General features: G+C 44.2%; 1 protein-coding gene across 4 annotated transcripts in view; it reads right to left on the reverse strand.

Moving 5' to 3' along the window:
• The window catches only part of LOC115478460 (cytochrome P450 2J5-like), a 65,277-nt gene that overhangs the window by 31,946 nt on the left and 15,079 nt on the right, over nt 1–18,252 (reverse strand). For all 4 annotated transcript variants that reach the window (XM_030215801.1, XM_030215802.1, XM_030215803.1 and 1 more), the window contains 3 exons: nt 15,024–15,186; nt 14,123–14,272; nt 2,492–2,652 (listed from right to left, as the gene is read on the reverse strand). In XM_030215801.1, coding sequence (XP_030071661.1) covers nt 2,492–2,652; nt 14,123–14,272; nt 15,024–15,186 — 474 coding nt within the window. The remainder of the gene's footprint in view (nt 1–2,491; nt 2,653–14,122; nt 14,273–15,023; nt 15,187–18,252) is intronic.

Raw genomic sequence — 18,252 nt, forward strand, 5'->3', positions numbered from 1 at the left:
TTAACCATCTATCCCCCCTTCAATCCATTCAGAACTCTGCTGCACGTCTTATATTCCGCCTGGACCAATATACTTATATCACCCCTCTCCTCAGGTCACTTCACTGGCTTCCAATCGGATACCGCATACAGTTCAAGCTTCTCCTTCTTACCTACAAACGCACTCAGTCTGCAGCCCCTCATTACCTCTCTACCTTCATTTCCCCTTACGTTCCTGCCCGTAACCTCCGCTCACAGGACAAATCCCTCCTCCCAGTACCCTTCTCCACCACTGCCAACTCCAGGCTCCGCTCATTCTGCCTCGCCTCACCCTATGCTTGGAATAAACTTCCTGAGCCCTTACGCCAAGCCCCCTCCCTACCCATCTTCAAATCTTTGCTCAAAGCCCACCTCTTCAATGTTGCTTTTGGCACCTAACCTTTATACCTTTCAGGAAATCTAGACTGCCCCTATTTGACTGACTGTACATTTGTCCTTTAGATTGTAAGCTCCTTGAGCAGGGACTGTCCTATGTTAAATTGTACAGCGCTGCATAACCCTAGTAGCGCTTTAGAAATGTCAAGTAGTAGTAGTAGTAGTAGTATTGACCTGTGCCTGATCCTGGAGTTTCTACCGTCTGCTGCCTGGTACTGACCACTGCCTGCTCCTGGTTCTTCTTCTGTCTGCGGCCTGGTATTGACCTATGCCTGATCCTGGATTTTCTACTGTCTGCTGCCTGGTGTTGACCACTGTTTGCTCTTGATCCTTCTTTGCCCGCTGCCTGGCTGTGCCCCGTGGACTTTGTTCTGGACTTAGTTCTTCCTGCCGTTGGATTCCCGCACCTGGGGGCTTAACCCCTGGGGAACGGAGGGAGACACAGGGGGAACTCGGGGTTGGCCGACAGCTCGGTGGGGATTCTTCCTCCATCGGGCACAAGGGCTCACATCTCCACTTGGCGTGCCTGACACTCTTATTGGTGAAATGAGACATTTATGACATCACAATATCAGGTCTGGTTACCAGAGACAAACTCTTCACACTGGGGGGAATTTATCAATGTGGGCTACTGTTAAGACGTGTTATTTTACCACTAATTTATGGCTATTTTAGCACAGGTCTCATTTTATGCATAAGTACATAAGTGTTGTCATACTGGGAAAGACCAAAGGTCCATCAAGCCCAGAAACCTGTTTCCAACAGTGGCCAATCCAGGTCACAAATACCTGGCAAGATCGCAAAAATGTACAAAACATTTTATACTGCTTATCCCAGAAATAGTGGATTTTCTCCAAGTCCACTTAATAACGGTCTATGGACTTTTCCTTTAGGAAGCCATCCAAACCTTTTTAAAACTCCGCTAAGCTAACCGCCTTTACCACATTCTCTGGCAACAAATTCCAGAGTTTAATTACACATTGAGTGAAGAAAACTTTTCTCTGATTTGTTTTAAGTTTACTACATTGTAGCTTCATCGCATGCCCCCTAGTCCTAGTATGCAATGAGACATAGTTACTATTTTTATTTATTTATTAGGATTTATTTACCACCTTTTTGAAGGAATTCACTCAAGGCGGTGTACAGTAAGAAAAGATCAAACATGAGCAATAAGCAATTATAATAATACAAAGTATTGCATAGTATACTACTTACAATGTCAACACAATATGTAACAGAACATTATAATTGATAGTGAAGGGTAAAGCAAGGATGGAACATATGGATAGGTAAGACAGTAGGAAGAGTTAGAAAGTAAGTTGCATATGAGGTCAGAGAGATGGTTAAATATTATCTCAGCTACAGTAGGAGTGGATAAACATGTCCTGCTGCAGTATGTACAGCCCAAGTCACTCCTTGTGTGTGTGTGAGTGAGACTAACAAGTTAGTTACTTCTTCCGTTAAAGGCTTGGTTGAAGAGCTAAGCTTTCACCTGCTTCCTGAAGTAGAGGTAGTCTTGTGTTAAGCGGAGCCTTTCAGGCAATGCATTCCAGAGTGTGGGGGCTACTCCGGAGAAGGCTCGCTTGCGGGTATCACATCCTGTAATGTCTTTTGGAGAGGGTGTGGATAGTGGGAGGACCTTAGCGTCCTTGGCGGTGTGTGGAGGATCAGCCTATTCTTCAGGTACTCGGGGCCATTTCCTTTCAGGGCCTTGACTAATAACAGGGAGTTAACAGTAAAGTAGCACATCTTAACTGCTAACTTCACCCTTATATTGTACATGTAACACCCTGGGTGATGTCATTTCTCTTCTACACGTGTTTTTGTTTTTTTCTAAAATGGTTGTTCATTTTCTAAGTGCTGGCTAATATCCTTATGTAGATTTTACAAAAGGCTCCATATTCAATGAGCCTTTTATACAGGACATTTTTAAACATCCTGATTTGTATGTCCCTTTTCTGACCTTCATGCAAAATGAGGCTTAAAGGCTGCTACAGGTAAGAGCTGGAGCTGGTTGGAGAACTGAGGGTCTGCTTTTAGGCCAAAGGTTTCTAAGATTGAGATGGCAGAGAGCTCACCTTGCCCCATGCTGTGCCCGGGAATTTGACCACCATATCAAAGACTTTCATGAAACGCAGGAAGAGTTTGTCATCAGTGTCAAAGCGATGCCCAAATACCACAGCACAGATGACATTGCCCACAGAATTCGCCAGAGGCAACTCTGGATTCATAGGCCTTCCTGAGGGCAGAAGAACATATCAGATGATTAGAAATTCTGAGACTGACATCAAACTGAAATTGCTTTTAATGATCAACAGTTTTAGAATTAATCAGGCCACCATTCAGCAAGATACAGAGTGACAAAGTTATCTGGATAAAGTTACCCAGATAACTTGAACTGACTAAAAGTGCCATTGACTATACTTGGCTGAAGGTACCTGGATGAATTGAACTAGATAACTTTATTGCTCATCAGTATTTCAAAATGAAGCACGGTGACATGTTAGATCCCAATTCCCAATCCCTCCTGCCCCCAGGGAAACCAAAGTAGCTGTGTGCAAAGCATTTTGCCAGGGTAGCTTTGGGAATTACAAAGCTCTGAGTTTAAATTTCCTCAACTGCTGAGCACGTGGAGCATTATTTTAGAAAGGATGTACAAACCAGAATCGAGATGTCTACATTGGACTTTCACAAGAGCTTAGAAGAGAGTCTTCTGACATGGATCCTTTTCTGAGATAGGTGTTCAGTCCTGCATCTAAGTGGCAACTAGGCCCAGCAGGAGGATGCATTTTTATTATTAAACATACAGGTTGAGAACATCAATGGTGACCACCATTTCAACATCCATGTGAGGATATCAGACCACACCGGTTGAAATGCCAAAAAACCCACACTTGTGGCAGTGCTACCCTATCCCCCTTGCTGATCAGAGCATACAATGGATCCCTCTCCCCACCATTTGAGTATCACCATCCCCCCACACCTGATCAGAACTCCATCTCTGGCAGTCTTCAAATCTAAGCTAAAAGCCCACCTTTTTGATGCAGCTTTTAACTCTTAACCCTTATTCACTTGTTCAGAACCCTTTTTTTATCATCCTCACTTTAATATTCCCTTATCTGTTTGTCTGTCCTAATTATTGTAAGCTCTGTCGAGCAGGGACTGTCTCTTCATGTTCAAGTGTACAGCGCTGTGCACGTCTAGTAACGCTTTAGAAATGATAAGTAGTAGTAGTAATATCCTGGATCCCCACCTCCCATGTATCCAAACCCAACCTCCCCCACCACTCTACCCTCCAGCCACCCCCAGGACTAACACAGATGTCATTCCTGATGGTATAGTGTCCCCTTCCACTACTGCCCAGTCTGGTTCAGGGTATCATAATGACACTGAAGAACCCTAGCAATAATCTCATGGTATTACAGTTAGGGGTTAGCCTTTTTGCTCTTATCTGGAAAGCTGAACCGCCTGAAAAGCAGCTGTCTCCTAACCCAATGGTCAGAGAGGCGAAACTGACAATGAGGTGGTATAGAGGCGAAGCTGGCAATGATTTTGACAATAATGGCCAAGACAGTCGGAGGCATTCTCTTGTCTGTGGAGGGGGATGGGTGGATCAGATAGATGTCTAGCAGCTCTCAGCAGCATTGTTGTTTTGCAGTGAGGTAGGGGTCTGTGTGGGTTTGTTGTTTAGTCATGAAGAGGGGTAAGTAATAACGATGTGCACAGCCAAAAAAAATTGGTTTATCTTTGTTTAAAGAAATTTTCCTCAATTTTCAGGCTTTTTATTTTGTTTCTGTGTTTCATTTTTTAGGCATAGATGTTTGCAAGAACATTTACAAGCATGCAAATTATTATTATTATTATTAATAATTACATTTGTACCCCACGCTTTCCCACAGATAGCAGGTTCAATGTGGCTTATATAGTAAATAGAATTACAAAGTCTTGAAGGAGAATATTACAAGTTGTAGTATACATAGTAATAGTGGGGTTTTGAGGATATGTAAATTGAACATGGAGAGGTAAACAAAGATAGGATGAGCAAAAGGAAAAGAGATTGGAAGGGGTAAGAAGGATGGAGAGGAAAAGATTGAGGGATGAGCATTAGGAGATTGGGAGACATGGTCTAAGGTATAATAATCGTCAGGACAGGGATCATGTGGGTGGGCTTAAAAAGTTAAGTTGGGTCATTAGGGTAAGCTTTCTTGAAGAGATGGGTCTTCAACATTTTTCTGAAGGGTAGATGGTCGTTGATTGTTCGGATGGATCTTGGCAAAGCGTTCCAAAGCTGGCTGCCCAAAAAGGAGAAACTGGATGCAGTTGGGAAGGTGTAAATTGAGGTAAGTACGAGAAGACGATAATCTGTTTCCGGTTGGGAGGTTGATGATGTTATTCATGTAGTTAGGGGATTCTCCATATATGATATTATGAATCAGAGTGTGGACTTTAAAATTTATTCTTTCTCTGATGGGAAGCCAATGAAGCTTCTCTCGAAGAGGTGTTGCGCTATAGAATCTTGACTTGCCAAAGATAAGTCTAGATGCTGTGTTTTGGGTAGTCTGAAGTTTCTTCAGGATTAGGGTCTTACATCCTAAGAAAACACTGTTGCAGTAGTCTGCGTGTGTGAGTACTGTAGGTTCCAGAAGGAGTGGAGGAGTGGCTTAGTGGTTAGGGTGGTGGACTTTGGTCCTGAGGAACTGAGTTCAATTCCCACTTCAGGCACAGGCAGCTCCTTGTGACTCTGGGCAAGTCACTTAACCCTCCATTGCCCCATGTAAGCTGCATTGAGCCTGCCATGAGTGGGAAAGTGCAGGGTACAAATGTAACCAAAATAAAGATATGATTTCACTCGTTTCAGAATCCACATCATGTTGAACATTTTTTTTTGTGATGGATTTATCATGGTTTTCAAATGATAGATGGTTATCAATCGTTACTCCAAGTACTTTTAGGTTGTCAGATATGGAGAGTTTAACGTCTGGGGTGCTGAGAGTAGTCGGGAGGAGTGGAGAGTATTGTGTTTTCTCTTTGTTTAATTTCATCTTGAAAGCGTTAGCCCAAGAAGTTAGAGTGGTCATGCCTGTAGTTATTTTATCGGAGATTTCAGATAGATTGGATTTAAAGGGGAGAAATATGGTGATGTCGTCAGCATAGATGAAGGGATTAAGGCCATGTTTGGCTAGTAACCTGGCTAGGGGAATCATCATGAGGTTGAAGAGTATCGGGGAAAGCGGAGATCCCTGCGGTACCCCGCATTCAGATGACCATGGGGATGATATGTTTGCAGTCCCTTTGACTTGGTAAGATCTTGTGGTAATAAAGCTTTTTATCCAGTTTATGATTTGATTACATTTGTCCTAATTCATAGTTATATGCACATACAGGCATGGACGCTGTTAAAAAATACCATCCTGGAGGCCCACGCCAAACATATTCTGCGAATTAGAAAAGAAAGACGGAAGTCCAAAAGACAGCCGGCATGGTTGAAAAGTGAGGTGAAGGAAGCTATTAGGGCTAAAAGAAACGCCTTCATAAAATGGAAGAAGGAACAGTCTGAAAATAACAAGAAGCAGCATAAGGAATGTCAAAGCAAATGCAAGGCACAGATAAAGAAGGCCAAGAGGGATTACGAAAAAAAGATAGCATTAGAGGCAAAAAAACATAGCAAATATTTTTTTCGGTATATTAAAAGCAGGAAGCCCTGCCCTTTCCTCCATCCATCCATATCCAGCAAATTTGCTCTCTCCCCTGCCCCCTCCATTTATCTATCCATGTCCAGCAACTCTCCATTTTCCCCTGCCCTCTCCTCCATCTATCCATACCCAGCAAATTTCCTCTCTCCCCTGCCCCCTCCATCCATCCATGTCAAGCAATTCTCCATTTTGCCTTGCCCTCTCCTCCATCCATCCATATCCAGCAAATTTCCTGTCTCCCCTGCCCCCTCCATTCATCATGTCTAGCAATTCTTCTCTCTCCTGCCCTCCCCTCCTCTCCATGTCCAGCAATCTCTTCTCTCCCATCCATGTCCAGCGATTCTCCCTGCCTTCTCTCAGCTCCCCAACAGCCTTCCTCTCCGTTCCTTCCTGCTCCCCACCCGCGCGTGTTTAAACCTTTTATTTTTCTCGCAGCGACGGCAGTGAAGCACACAACACAGCAAACTCGCCTCCAACCTTTCCCTTTCCTCACACAGTGTCCCGCCCTCGCGGAAACAGGAAATACTTCATCACAAGAAGGCGGGGCACTGAGTGAAGGAAGGGAAAGGCTGGAGGCGAGCCTGCTGTGTTGTGGACTTCACTGCCGTCACTGTGAGGAAAGCAAAAGGTTTAAACGCGCGTGAGGTGGGAGGCAGGAAGGAACAAAGAGGCAGTCTGTCCGGGAGCTGAGGGCAGGAAGAGCTGTCTGCAGCGTTGCATCAGCCCTGCGTTTGGGGGAGGGCAATGCCCCCTTGCCCCCACAAACTACACCCATGCTTAAAGGTGGTCTTCTGTTGGTCCCTGGCAGCTGCAGCATTGCACATTCGTTGCCTGTGTCCTGGTAAGAAGCTTTCCCTCTGACCTGTCTTACCCATGCAGAAACAGGAAATGACATCAGAGGAGGCAAGACAGGCCAGAGCGAGAGTTTTGGAGCAGGCCGCAGGTAGCATGTAATGCTACCACTGCTAGGGACCAACAGAAAACTATCTTTAAGGCAGACTGGTGCGGGTAGGGTTACCATATGGCTCCAGAAAAAGGAGGACGGATTGAGCCAGCCGGGTTTTACTTCCATTGCTTTCAATGGAAGTAATTGAGCCAGCCGGGTTTTACTTCCATTGGAAAGCAATGGAAGTAAAACCCGGCTGGCTCAATCCGTCCTCTTTTTTCTGGAGCCATATGGTAACCCTAGGTGCGGGGGGGGGGGGGGGGGTTGAGAGTAGGAAGATGCCAAACCCTAGATGGGGGGGAGAGGAATGAGCTGCAGGCCTGTGAACAGAACTGAGGGGGCCACTGGAGGAAAGTGTGGCTGAGGCGGAGGGCTCCAGCAACCAGAAAATCTTGATGCTGCTCATGGGGGTGGAGGAGAGGGAGGGAGAAGTTGTGGACAATGGGAGGGAGGGAGTAAGGGAAGAGAGAGAGAATAATGGACCCTAGGAAAAAGAGAGAGATAATGGACCTGGGGGAAGAGGAGAGGGAGGGAAGAAAGAGAAAGGGAAAGATGTTGGATATAGAGGTAGGGAAACCTTCTGTAAGGAAGAGAAAGGGGATGGAATTTGATATACCACCTTTTTTGTGGTTACAAAGTGGTTAACATATTATATACTATTGCAACTTGCTTCTTACAGGTCTCCTACTTAGCCACAGTGGCGTACCAAGGGGGGAGCGGTGGGGACAGTCCGCCCCGGGTGCACGCCGCTGGGAGGGTGCCGCGTGCCGGTCAGCGTCGTCCGTTTCCATGCATGGAAACGAACGACACTGACAGGCGCGCCACTACCCCCCAACGGCGTGCACCCAGGGGGGGTCTTTCGCCAGGGTGGGGGCACTGCATGGGGGGGGGCGCTGCACCCGGGGGGGGGGCGGGGCGCATCAGCGATTTGCCCTGGGTGTCAGCGCCCCTAGGAACGCCACTGCTTAGCCATCTCTCTTCTCTTCAATCTGTTCAAAATTCTGCCAGTGTCCCTATGCTCATATTAGCCCTCTCCTCAAGTCACTTCACTGGCTCCCTATACGCTTCCACATACAGTTCAAACTCCTCTTATTGACTTATAAATGCATTCACTCTGCAGCTCCTCAGTACCTCTCCACTCTCAACTCTCCCTACATTCCTCCCCGGGAACTCTGTTCACTGGGTAAATCTCTCTTATCTACACCCTTCTCTTCCACTGCTAACTCCAGACTCCGTTCCTTTTATCTTGCTGCACCATATGCCTGGAATAGACTTCCTGAGCGCCGGTACATCAAACTCCATCTCTGGCTATCTTCAAATCTAGGCTAAAAGTCCACCTTTTTGATGCTGCTTTTCACTCCTAACCCTTACCACTTGTTCAGTACCCTTATTTTATCATCCTCACCTTTTTAATTCCCTTATCTCTTATTTATTTATTTATTTATTTATTTATTTATTTATTGCATTTTTATCCCACATTTTCCCACCTATTTGCAGGCTCAATGTGGCTTACATAGTCTTGTTATGACATTAACGTTACAGGATATCAGATATCATTAGTGATGTATTAAGATTAAGTGAGGGTAAAGAAATGTGAGGGAATAGAAGAGAGTAAGGTGGGTGAATATACAAGGTAAATTGTCTTAACTGGTTGGGTTGGCGAAGTGTTCAGTAGATTATGGGTTTTCATTGTAGTCCTTGTTGAAAAGATATGTCTTCAGAGATTTACGAAAGTTGGTTATTTCATCAATTGTTTTCAAATCCTTAGGTAGTGCATTCCACAGTTGCGTGCTCATGTCCTGTTTGTCTGTCCTAATTAGATTGTAAGCTCTGTCGAGCAGGGACTGTCTCTTCATGTTCAAGTGTACAGTGCTGCGTACATCTAATAGCGCTATAGAAATAAGTAGTAGTAATAGTAACATAGTAGATGACGGCAGAAAAAGACCTGCATGGTCCACCCAGTCTGCCCAACAAGATAAACTCACATGTGCCATTTTTTGTGTATACCTTACCTTGATTTGTACCTGTCTTTTTCAGGGCTCAGACCGTATGTCTGCCCTGCCTCCCACCATTGGCTCTGGCACAGACCGTATAAGTCTGCCCAGCACTATCCCCACCTCCCAACCACCAGCCCTGCCTCCCACCACCGGCTAAGCTTCTGGGGATCCCTTCCTTCTGAAGAGGATTCCTTTATGTTTATCCCACGCATGTTTGAATTCTGTTACCGTTTTCCTCTCCACCACCTCCCACGGGAGGGCATTCCAAGCATCCACCTCCCTCTCCGTGAAAAAATACTTCCTGACATTTTCATTGAGTCTGCCCCCCTTCAATCTCATTTCATGTCCTCTAGTTCTACCGCCTTCCCATCTCCGGAAAAAGTTCGTTGGCGGATTAATACCTTTCAAATATTTGAATGTCTGTATCATATCACCCCTGTTTCTCCTTTCCTCCAGAGTATACATGTTCAGGTCAACAAGTCTCTCCTCATACGTCTTGTAACGCAAATCCCATACCATTCTCGTAGCTTTTCTTTGCACCACTTCCATTTAGTAGTAACATACAGGGACTTATTTTGTACTTGGGGCAAAGGAGGGTTAAGTGACCTGTCCGTAGTCACAAAGAGCTGCAGTGGGAAATAAATAAATAACATATCTTTAATTGTGAAACTAATGGTGATTAAAAAATTTTAATTGCATGATTAATCATGATTGAAAATGTTAATCGAAATGCAGCCCTATAATAAAGTGACCTTACTATGTGGGTTGGCATAGTTGCCTTTTCTGTACCACTAATCCTGCATTAATACCCTGTTTCCCCGAAAATAAGACATCCCCTGAAAATAAGACCTAGTAGAGATTTTGCTGAATTGCTAAATATAAGGCCTCCCCCGAAAGTAAGACCTAGCAAAGTTTTTGTTTGGTCCCGATGGGACATGGACACAGAAAACTTAATTTTTTTCGCTGCAACCCAAAGACGAAATAACATTAAAGAAATGCAAGAAACAAGACTGAGGTGGAAAATCTATCACCCAGCGGACTCCTACCATCCTCCTTCACGCTTTTGTGAAGATCAACTACTGGCAAGTGAGCCCGGAAAGAAAAGAAACATCCCCCTTGCAGAAATAATAAAAGAAAAGGAAATGAGTAACCGAGCCCTTTCGGCGCTGCTCCATCGCCCAAGGGCTAAGTCAGACTAGAAGGATGGAAAGTGTTGCGAATGTAGAGGAGGAGCGCATAAAGCGCCACCAACGGGGAACGGAGCTACCGTAGAATTTTTTTAAAATGTTTGTAATACGGTAGGGATGATCCTGCACCCTAAGCCCTCTCACAACCTCCCGAGACCCCCAGCCAGAGCAGCCCGGCCTCACATTCCATTACCTTCCCTAGTGCATACCCCTCCTCCATTCCCAGCCTGGCCAGGGCGGCTCTGCTCCGCTCGAGTCCTGCGGTCACTGTGGGCAGATAGGCGAGCCACGGCCTATACCTGCAGGATACCGCCCCCCACTTCAATACTATTCCCGACCGCCACAGTCCCCCAACTACTCCCGAATAAGACATCCCCTGAAAATAAGACCTAGTGCATCTTTGGGAGCAAAAATTAATATAAGACACTGTCTTATTTTCGGGGAAACACGGTAGCATCACTTTTCTCACAACTGCATGCCTATAAGAAAGATAATGCACTTTCGTGCATAGAAAGATGTGAAGTTAGAAGCTCATTATCCCCTCTTATTTAAATAATTAGCATGTACTAATTATGTTCCCCAATTACATAGCACCACTAACTTACACAGTCAGTTCACGTCCTTGGGCACAGAAAAAAAGCAAGTGACTGTGTGAGCCCGGGGAAGGGGAGTAAAGGGAGAGAGAAATCTGTGCAAACTAGGGCTGTCCACCACCCTCACCACCATCACCCTTCTTCAAAGTCTCCAAAGGGGTGAGTCAGGGACTGCCTATGTCTAATGTGATGCCCAATTTAGTTCCAGTGCTCAGTGTGCAGTGGCAGCTAAGAAAGCAAATAGAATGTCAGGCATTATTAGGAAAGGAATGAAAAATAAATATGAAGACGTTATAATGCCTTTGTATCGCTCCATGGTGTGACCGAAACTTGAATATGGTGTGCAATTCTTGTCACCGAATCTCAAAAAAGATATAGTTGATTAGAAAAGGTATAGAGAAGGGCGACGAAAATGTTAAATGGGATGGGATGACTTCCTTATGAGGAAAGACTGATGCAGCTAGGGCTCTTCAGCCTGGAGAAAAGATGACTGATGGGAGATATGATAGAGGTCTATAAAATACTGAGTGGAATGGAACGTGTCTGTAAGTTTTAGCTATAATGTTCTACTTCAGGTATGCTGCACTATTTCCCATCCCCCATCTTTCTTTACTGTCAGCCACATGAAGGAATTTCTGGCTGGTCACAAACTCTGATGGTGCCTCCTGTTGCTAGGGCAACTCAGCTACCTGGTATAACTTATTACAAATTTAATTTACCGAGAAGAGGTATGGCAAGGACACAAATTGCAAGCCTGCAGCACATATGAAAGACCATGCTTGGAAAGAGAGTTTCAGATCCGTTCAATGCCCTATTTTTTCCCAGAAGGGGGTGCTCTTCCCCCTTCATAGAAACTAATTCTCTATATCTAAGAATCTTTCATTCATTCTTTCTTTTTTCCTTTCTTTCTCTTCTTTATATAATTAGTCTGATTACTTATAATTACCAGAGATATTGATGTTAGATTTTGTAAGTTTGTTATAATTTGCCACTGATATCAGATGCTGTGCTGGTGGGTGAGTAATAAAATACTTTTTCATTCTCTGATTCCTGTCCAATCTTTCTCTAATATTTTGTAACATGTTTAGAGAATAGCAAACCAAATGTGCAGCCGAGTACAAACGGGTAGACATGAATCGCTCGTTTATTCTTTCCAAAAATACCAGGACTAGGGGGCACACAATGAAGCTACTAAGTAGTAAATTTAAAACAAACTGGAGAAAATATTTCTTCACTCAATGAGTGATTAAACAATGGAATTCATTGCCAGAGAATATGGTAAAAGCAGCTAGCTTAGCAGGTTTAGATAACCTTCCGAAAAGAAAAGTGTAAAAGCCATTATTAAAATGGACTTGGGAAAAATCCACTGCTTATTTCTAGGATAAGCAGCATAAAATGTATTGTACTGTTTTGTGACCTTGCCAGATACTTGTGACCTGGATTTGCCACTGTTAGAAATAGGATAGTGTCCCAGTATGGCAACTACATTTCCAGATACATAAGCATACAAGTTTTCGTATGTAAGCCAGCACCCAAATCCTCTACACTCTGTAATAGCTTAAACAGCTTCCAAAACTGGTGGTAACTTGCTAGGCACTTACCTGACCTGACAACCATTGGAGCCGATGCTGTGGGTGCTTGAGCACCCCCAATATTGAGAAAATTCCTTGTATGTGTCCAGGGAGGGGTCATTTCCATTGGGCTTAGCATCCCCAATAATTTTGAAAAGTTGGCTCCTATGCTGACTACCTCATGGCCTGTGGTGTAGTTAGGTAAAGGAAGCATGGCCTAGCAAGGAGGAGACTGTGGATACTGAGTTAGGGCACACGTGGGATCCCTTAGGAAAAGGAGGAGACAGTGGTTACTTAGGAAGGGCACACATGGGATCCCTTAGGAAAAGGAGGAGACAGTGGTTACTGAGGAAGGACACACGTGGGATCCCTTAGGAAAATGAGGAGACAGTGGTTACTGAGGAAGGGCACACGTGGGATCCCTTAGGAAAAGGAGGAGACAGTGGTTACTGAGGAAGGGCGCACGTGGGATCCCTTAGGAAAAGGAGGAGTTAGGGGTTACTGAGGAAGGGCGCACGTGGGATCCCTTAGGAAAAGGAGGAGTTAGGGGTTACTGAGGAAGGGCGCACGTGGGATCCCTTAGGAAAAGGAGGAGTTAGGGGTTACTGAGGAAGGGCTCACGTGGGATCCCTTAGGAAAAGGAGGAGTTAGGGGTTACTGAGGAAGGGCACACGTGGGATCCCTTAGGAAAAGAAGGAGTTAGGGGTTACCCTAGGAAGGGCACACGTGGGATCCCTTAAGAAAATGAGGAGACAGCAGTTACTGAGAGAGGGCACACGTGGGATCCCTTAAGAAAATGAGGAGACAGCAGTTATTGAGAGAGGGCACACGTGGGATCCCTTAGGAAAAGGAGGAGACAGTGGTTACTTAGGAAGGGCACACGTGGGATCCCTTAGGAAAAGGAGGAGACAGTGGTTACTGAGGAAGGGCACACGTGGGATCCCTTAGGAAAAGGAGGAGACAGTGGTTACTGAGGAAGGACACACGTGGGATCCCTTAGGAAAATGAGGAGACAGTGGTTACTGAGGAAGGGCACACGTGGGATCCCTTAGGAAAAGGAGGAGACAGTGGTTACTGAGGAAGGGCGCACGTGGGATCCCTTAGGAAAAGGAGGAGTTAGGGGTTACTGAGGAAGGGCGCACGTGGGATCCCTTAGGAAAAGGAGGAGTTAGGGGTTACTGAGGAAGGGCTCACGTGGGATCCCTTAGGAAAAGGAGGAGTTAGGGGTTACTGAGGAAGGGCACACGTGGGATCCCTTAGGAAAAGAAGGAGTTAGGGGTTACCCTAGGAAGGGCACACGTGGGATCCCTTAAGAAAATGAGGAGACAGCAGTTATTGAGAGAGGGCACACGTGGGATCCCTTAGGAAAAGGAGGAGAAAGGGGCTACTGAGGAAGGGCACACGTGGGATCCCTTAGGAAAAGGAGTAGTTAGGGGCTACTGAGGAAGGGCACACGTGGGATCCCTTAGGAAAAGGAGGAGATAGGGGTTACTGAGGAAGGGCAGACTGGATGGGCCATTTGGTCCTTATCTGCCGTCATGATTCTATGTTTCTGTGTTTCTATTATGTTACTATGGAAGTCATTAAGTCTAATGCTTAAGATTCTAATTTTTTTTTCAAATGTTTCTTTTGCTTCATATTTTAAAGCTCTTTTAGAGGAACACTTCTTTCTATATATTGGAGTTTCCTCTTACTCTAGGCTTTCTAGTATCACCTCTTTACCTTCCTTCGCAGCGAAGTTGTTAAGCAAGTACCGGGCCTCCTCCTGGATCCGCACTTCCATGTTCCTTCTCCCCAGTCCCAGGTTCCGCAGAGTCATCAGTCCAAAGCGTCGATTATGCTTCCAGAGTTGACCATTGGAAAACGTAATCCCTGTGAAGACAGTGGAGATGGCATGATTTATAATTGTGTCCTTGGGAAATCTAAGGAGCTGTTGTCCTCCCTCTTTCACTTTTTAAGAGGGCAGCTCCCTTTCTCTTGACCAAAAATGCATTGTCTACTCCATTCTTAACTTTCCCTCCCTCTAGTACTCTAGTGTCCTTTGGTGGGAGTAAAGGCATTCATCTCTCTCTCTCTTTAAACAAACCAATATCTATGGTTCTAATATTGGCATAAGCTGCCTTTATATCCCTGAAGGAAACACAGTATGGGTTCTCGGACCTGAGCCTTGCTTATTAGCACATAGAGCTGCTGCCCTGGAAGGGAGCCCCAGCCATTGTGGCACAGGATTTGCTATGTTTCCTGTTATTTTTACCATTCGGATGTGAATGCATTGTGCATCCCTTTGTTATTATTAATAATGTTGTTGCAGATAAGTCTGAAATCTCATGAGGTCTTTTCTGTAACCCCCAACCCATCTGCTAAAGCCCACTGCATGAAGGTCTTCTGAATTCAGAAGGAGTAAGAGTTGGCACTTCAAACATATAAAAGCATCCTATGTCTTAAACGCTCAGAATTTCATATATGAAGGTTTCAGCGTTTGCTAAATGTAACTGTGAGATGAATTCTGAACACTGTCTCTGTATTCTTACAGGGTTGCATTCATTATTTATCAGTATTGACTCCTTGGCATCCCCTAATTGTCCCTCCATCAGTCAGTCTAGTAGTTGTTGGAAGCATGTACCGTTATCACCAAAGATTTTCAAGAAGTAAGGATTCGGTTCCCGGAGAACGAACACGTCAGAGAACGAGATCAAACAATCTCTCACAGCTTCATATCCATTCACCAAGACTGCAGGATTCTGCCCCAGCCACAATGTGTAGATCTTCCCGTAGGTCTTTTCCAGCTGCAGATACATTCAACACAAACTTACATTTCAGACATGGGCTAATTATATCTTTAAAAAATGAAAAACCTTTATCAATAAAAAAGTAATTAACCCCAGAAATCACATACCCCACTTTAGGTACCTGCGGTTTTTAGGCTGTAGAACATGAAAAATATCAAAGTTGTGAAAAATTTGCATGAGAGGAGATATGATAGATATGATAGAGGTCTATAAAATAATGAGTGGAGTTGAACGGGTAGATGTGAAGCGTCTGTTCACGCTTTCCAAAAATACTAGGACTAGGGGGCATGCGATGAAGCTACAATGTAGTAAATTTAAAACGAATTGGAGAAAATATTTCACTTAACGTGTAATTAAACTCTGGAATTTGTTGACAGAGAATGTGGTAAAGGCAGTTAGCTTAGCAGAGTTTAAAAAGGTTTGGACAGCTTCCTAAAGGAAACGTCCATAGACCATTATTAAATGGACTTGGGAAAATCCACTATTTCTGGGATAAGCAGTATAAAATGTTTTGTACTTTTTTGGGATCTTGCCAGGTATCTGTGACCTGGATTGGCCACTGTTGGAAACAGGATGCTGGGCTCGATGGAACTTTGGTCTTTCCCAGTATGGCAATACTTATGTACTTATTCGGGGGTCATTTACTAAGCCGTGCTATCGTTTTTGGCACATGCTAAAAATATGCCTGTGGTAAATGCTAGAAATGCCCATATATTTCGATAGGTGCCTCTAGCGTTTAGCATATGCTAATCATTAGCATGTGCTAAAAACACTAGTAAACGACCCCCTTAGTCCTTTCTATACCGTCAGCTTTTGCAGCAGTTTACAGAAAGATAAGCCTACTCGGATGAGGGAAGTACAGTTAAAAATACATTTCAGCAAAGGAACGGAGCAACAGTAAACTATTGTTCAAATAAAGACGTCTTCAAAGCTTTTCTAAACAATAAGTAAGATGGCAAACTTATTTTCCATTTGAATACCATTTCTGGCAGTGGTCTCTCTCCCACTGTAGAGAAATGATGGGGTTAATCATTTCAACATATAACTTAGCTAGTGTAGAAAAGAAACAGCTTCTGACCTTGTGAGTACTGAATGTTTTAGATAAACTTCTGCCCAGCTAGTGAAAACCTCCGAACAGTCAAAAATTGTAACATGTTCACTGCTTCATGCATGGCTGCACGTAGAAAATGTACAAAAAGGTATATAAAGACAGAAGGAATTGCTTAAGTCAGACAACTTCCTGAGTTTATGCCGAACTTGTCTCCTTGCAAGAAATAAAACTGCTTTAGGCCTAATTGGTCTCATTGTATTCGTGAGTATTGTTAATAAAATTATTTTAACACCCACATCTTCCTGGGTGAAGACTGAAGCAAAGACTTCATTTAATCTCTCCGCTATGGCTTTGTCTTCCCTGAGTGCCCCTTTTACCTCTGGGCCATGTAGGGATCCAACTGATTCTTTAGCTGGCTTCTTGCTTCTTGTTTTGCACATATCTTGACCGTCATGTTGGATATCTCAGTCTCTCGGGGTTGCGTTCTTCCAAAGACAGCATTCTCACGGAGATAACAGGGTGCTACCCGTACATGCAGTGTATCAAGAGACACTTTGTGACTCGTGAGGATATACATGGTCTTGATGCAGTGTAAGAGTTGGTATGGGGTTGTTGGTCTTAGCTTGTTTAGGGGTACAGTTGTCTTTGAGGGGAATGAGAAAAGTGTGCATTGGCATTTGTAGAATATTTAAGGTTACAGATTTTTTTTTCCCCTTATACTACAGCCCCAGCTGCTGATTCACTTATTGGGGTTGTTATCCTATCTACTATGTCTATCTGGCTGTGTTTAGATGACTTCTGAAGTTATTTGGCACTTACTTAACTCCAATCAAGAGAAGGGATATATTACAGTTCATAAACCGGAGGAAAGTGGGTGAGGCTTGAGTGGCAAACAAATAAAGAATTTATTGTAAGAAGCTATCTTTAACAACATTTTTATTCCAGTTCTGAAGCAGTTTATACTGGCCTTCAGGAGCCCAGTGTAGGCAACCTTTATGCCTTGAACATCGTGTTTCAATGTGTCTCTTTTGTTCCTATTATAAAGACTGAATGTGTCCCTGATGCAGGCAGTCAAGCTGCCGAAACATGTTGGGCGATGACTGAAACACCCCTATGGTAGGCCAGTTCATAATACGCTTCGTTACCAAAGATTGCTTCTTGCAATAAATTCCTTCTGGTCAATATTCAAAATAATTAAAATGGACAGGAGAGGCTTATGTGGGTTAGCAATTGGCTATTGGATAGAAAATAGAGGGTAGGGTTAAATGGCCATTTTTCTCAATGGAGGATGGTGAACAGTGGAGTGCCACAGGGATCTGTACTGGGATTGGGCACACTCAAGGAAGTTACATGGAAATACTTTTAAACCCAAATAGGAGGAAATATTTTTTCACTCAACGAATAGTTAAGTTCTGGAACTCTTTGCCGGAGGATGTGATAACAGCGGTTAGCGTATCTGGGTTTTAAAAGGTTTTGGACAAGTTCCTGGAGGAAAAGTCCATAGTTTGCTATTGAGACAGACATGGGGTAGCAACTGTTTGTCCCAGGATCGGTAGAATGGAATGTTGCTACTAATTAGGCTTCTGCCAGGTACATTTGACCTGGAGTGGCCACAATTGGAAATAGGATACTGGGCTGGATGGATCATTGGTCTGACTCAGTTTGGCAATTCTTATGCTGCTTAAATCACTTGTCTGCGGTAACCGTTGATATTCAGCAGCACTTAACTGGTTAGCGCTAACTTGTGGGCATTCTTGGAGCAAAGTTGGCACCTACGTGGTTAAATGCCAGTATTCAGCCCTTGACCGCGTAAGATAACCACTTAAATTGGGTCACATAAATTGGGTCACATAAAAGCAGTCCTATCTGTAAGCTGTTCAGGGGCTGAATATTGCATTTAATCACATACGCTTTAGCAGCCAGCTGAAAACCGGATATTCAGTTCTGATGCCTGGACATGGCCCGGCATTGAATATTCAGGAATACAGTTGACAGCAGACATAAAAATGCTG

This window comes from Microcaecilia unicolor, chromosome 10, assembly GCF_901765095.1.
Source record: "Microcaecilia unicolor chromosome 10, aMicUni1.1, whole genome shotgun sequence".
Classification (NCBI taxonomy): domain Eukaryota; kingdom Metazoa; phylum Chordata; class Amphibia; order Gymnophiona; family Siphonopidae; genus Microcaecilia; species Microcaecilia unicolor.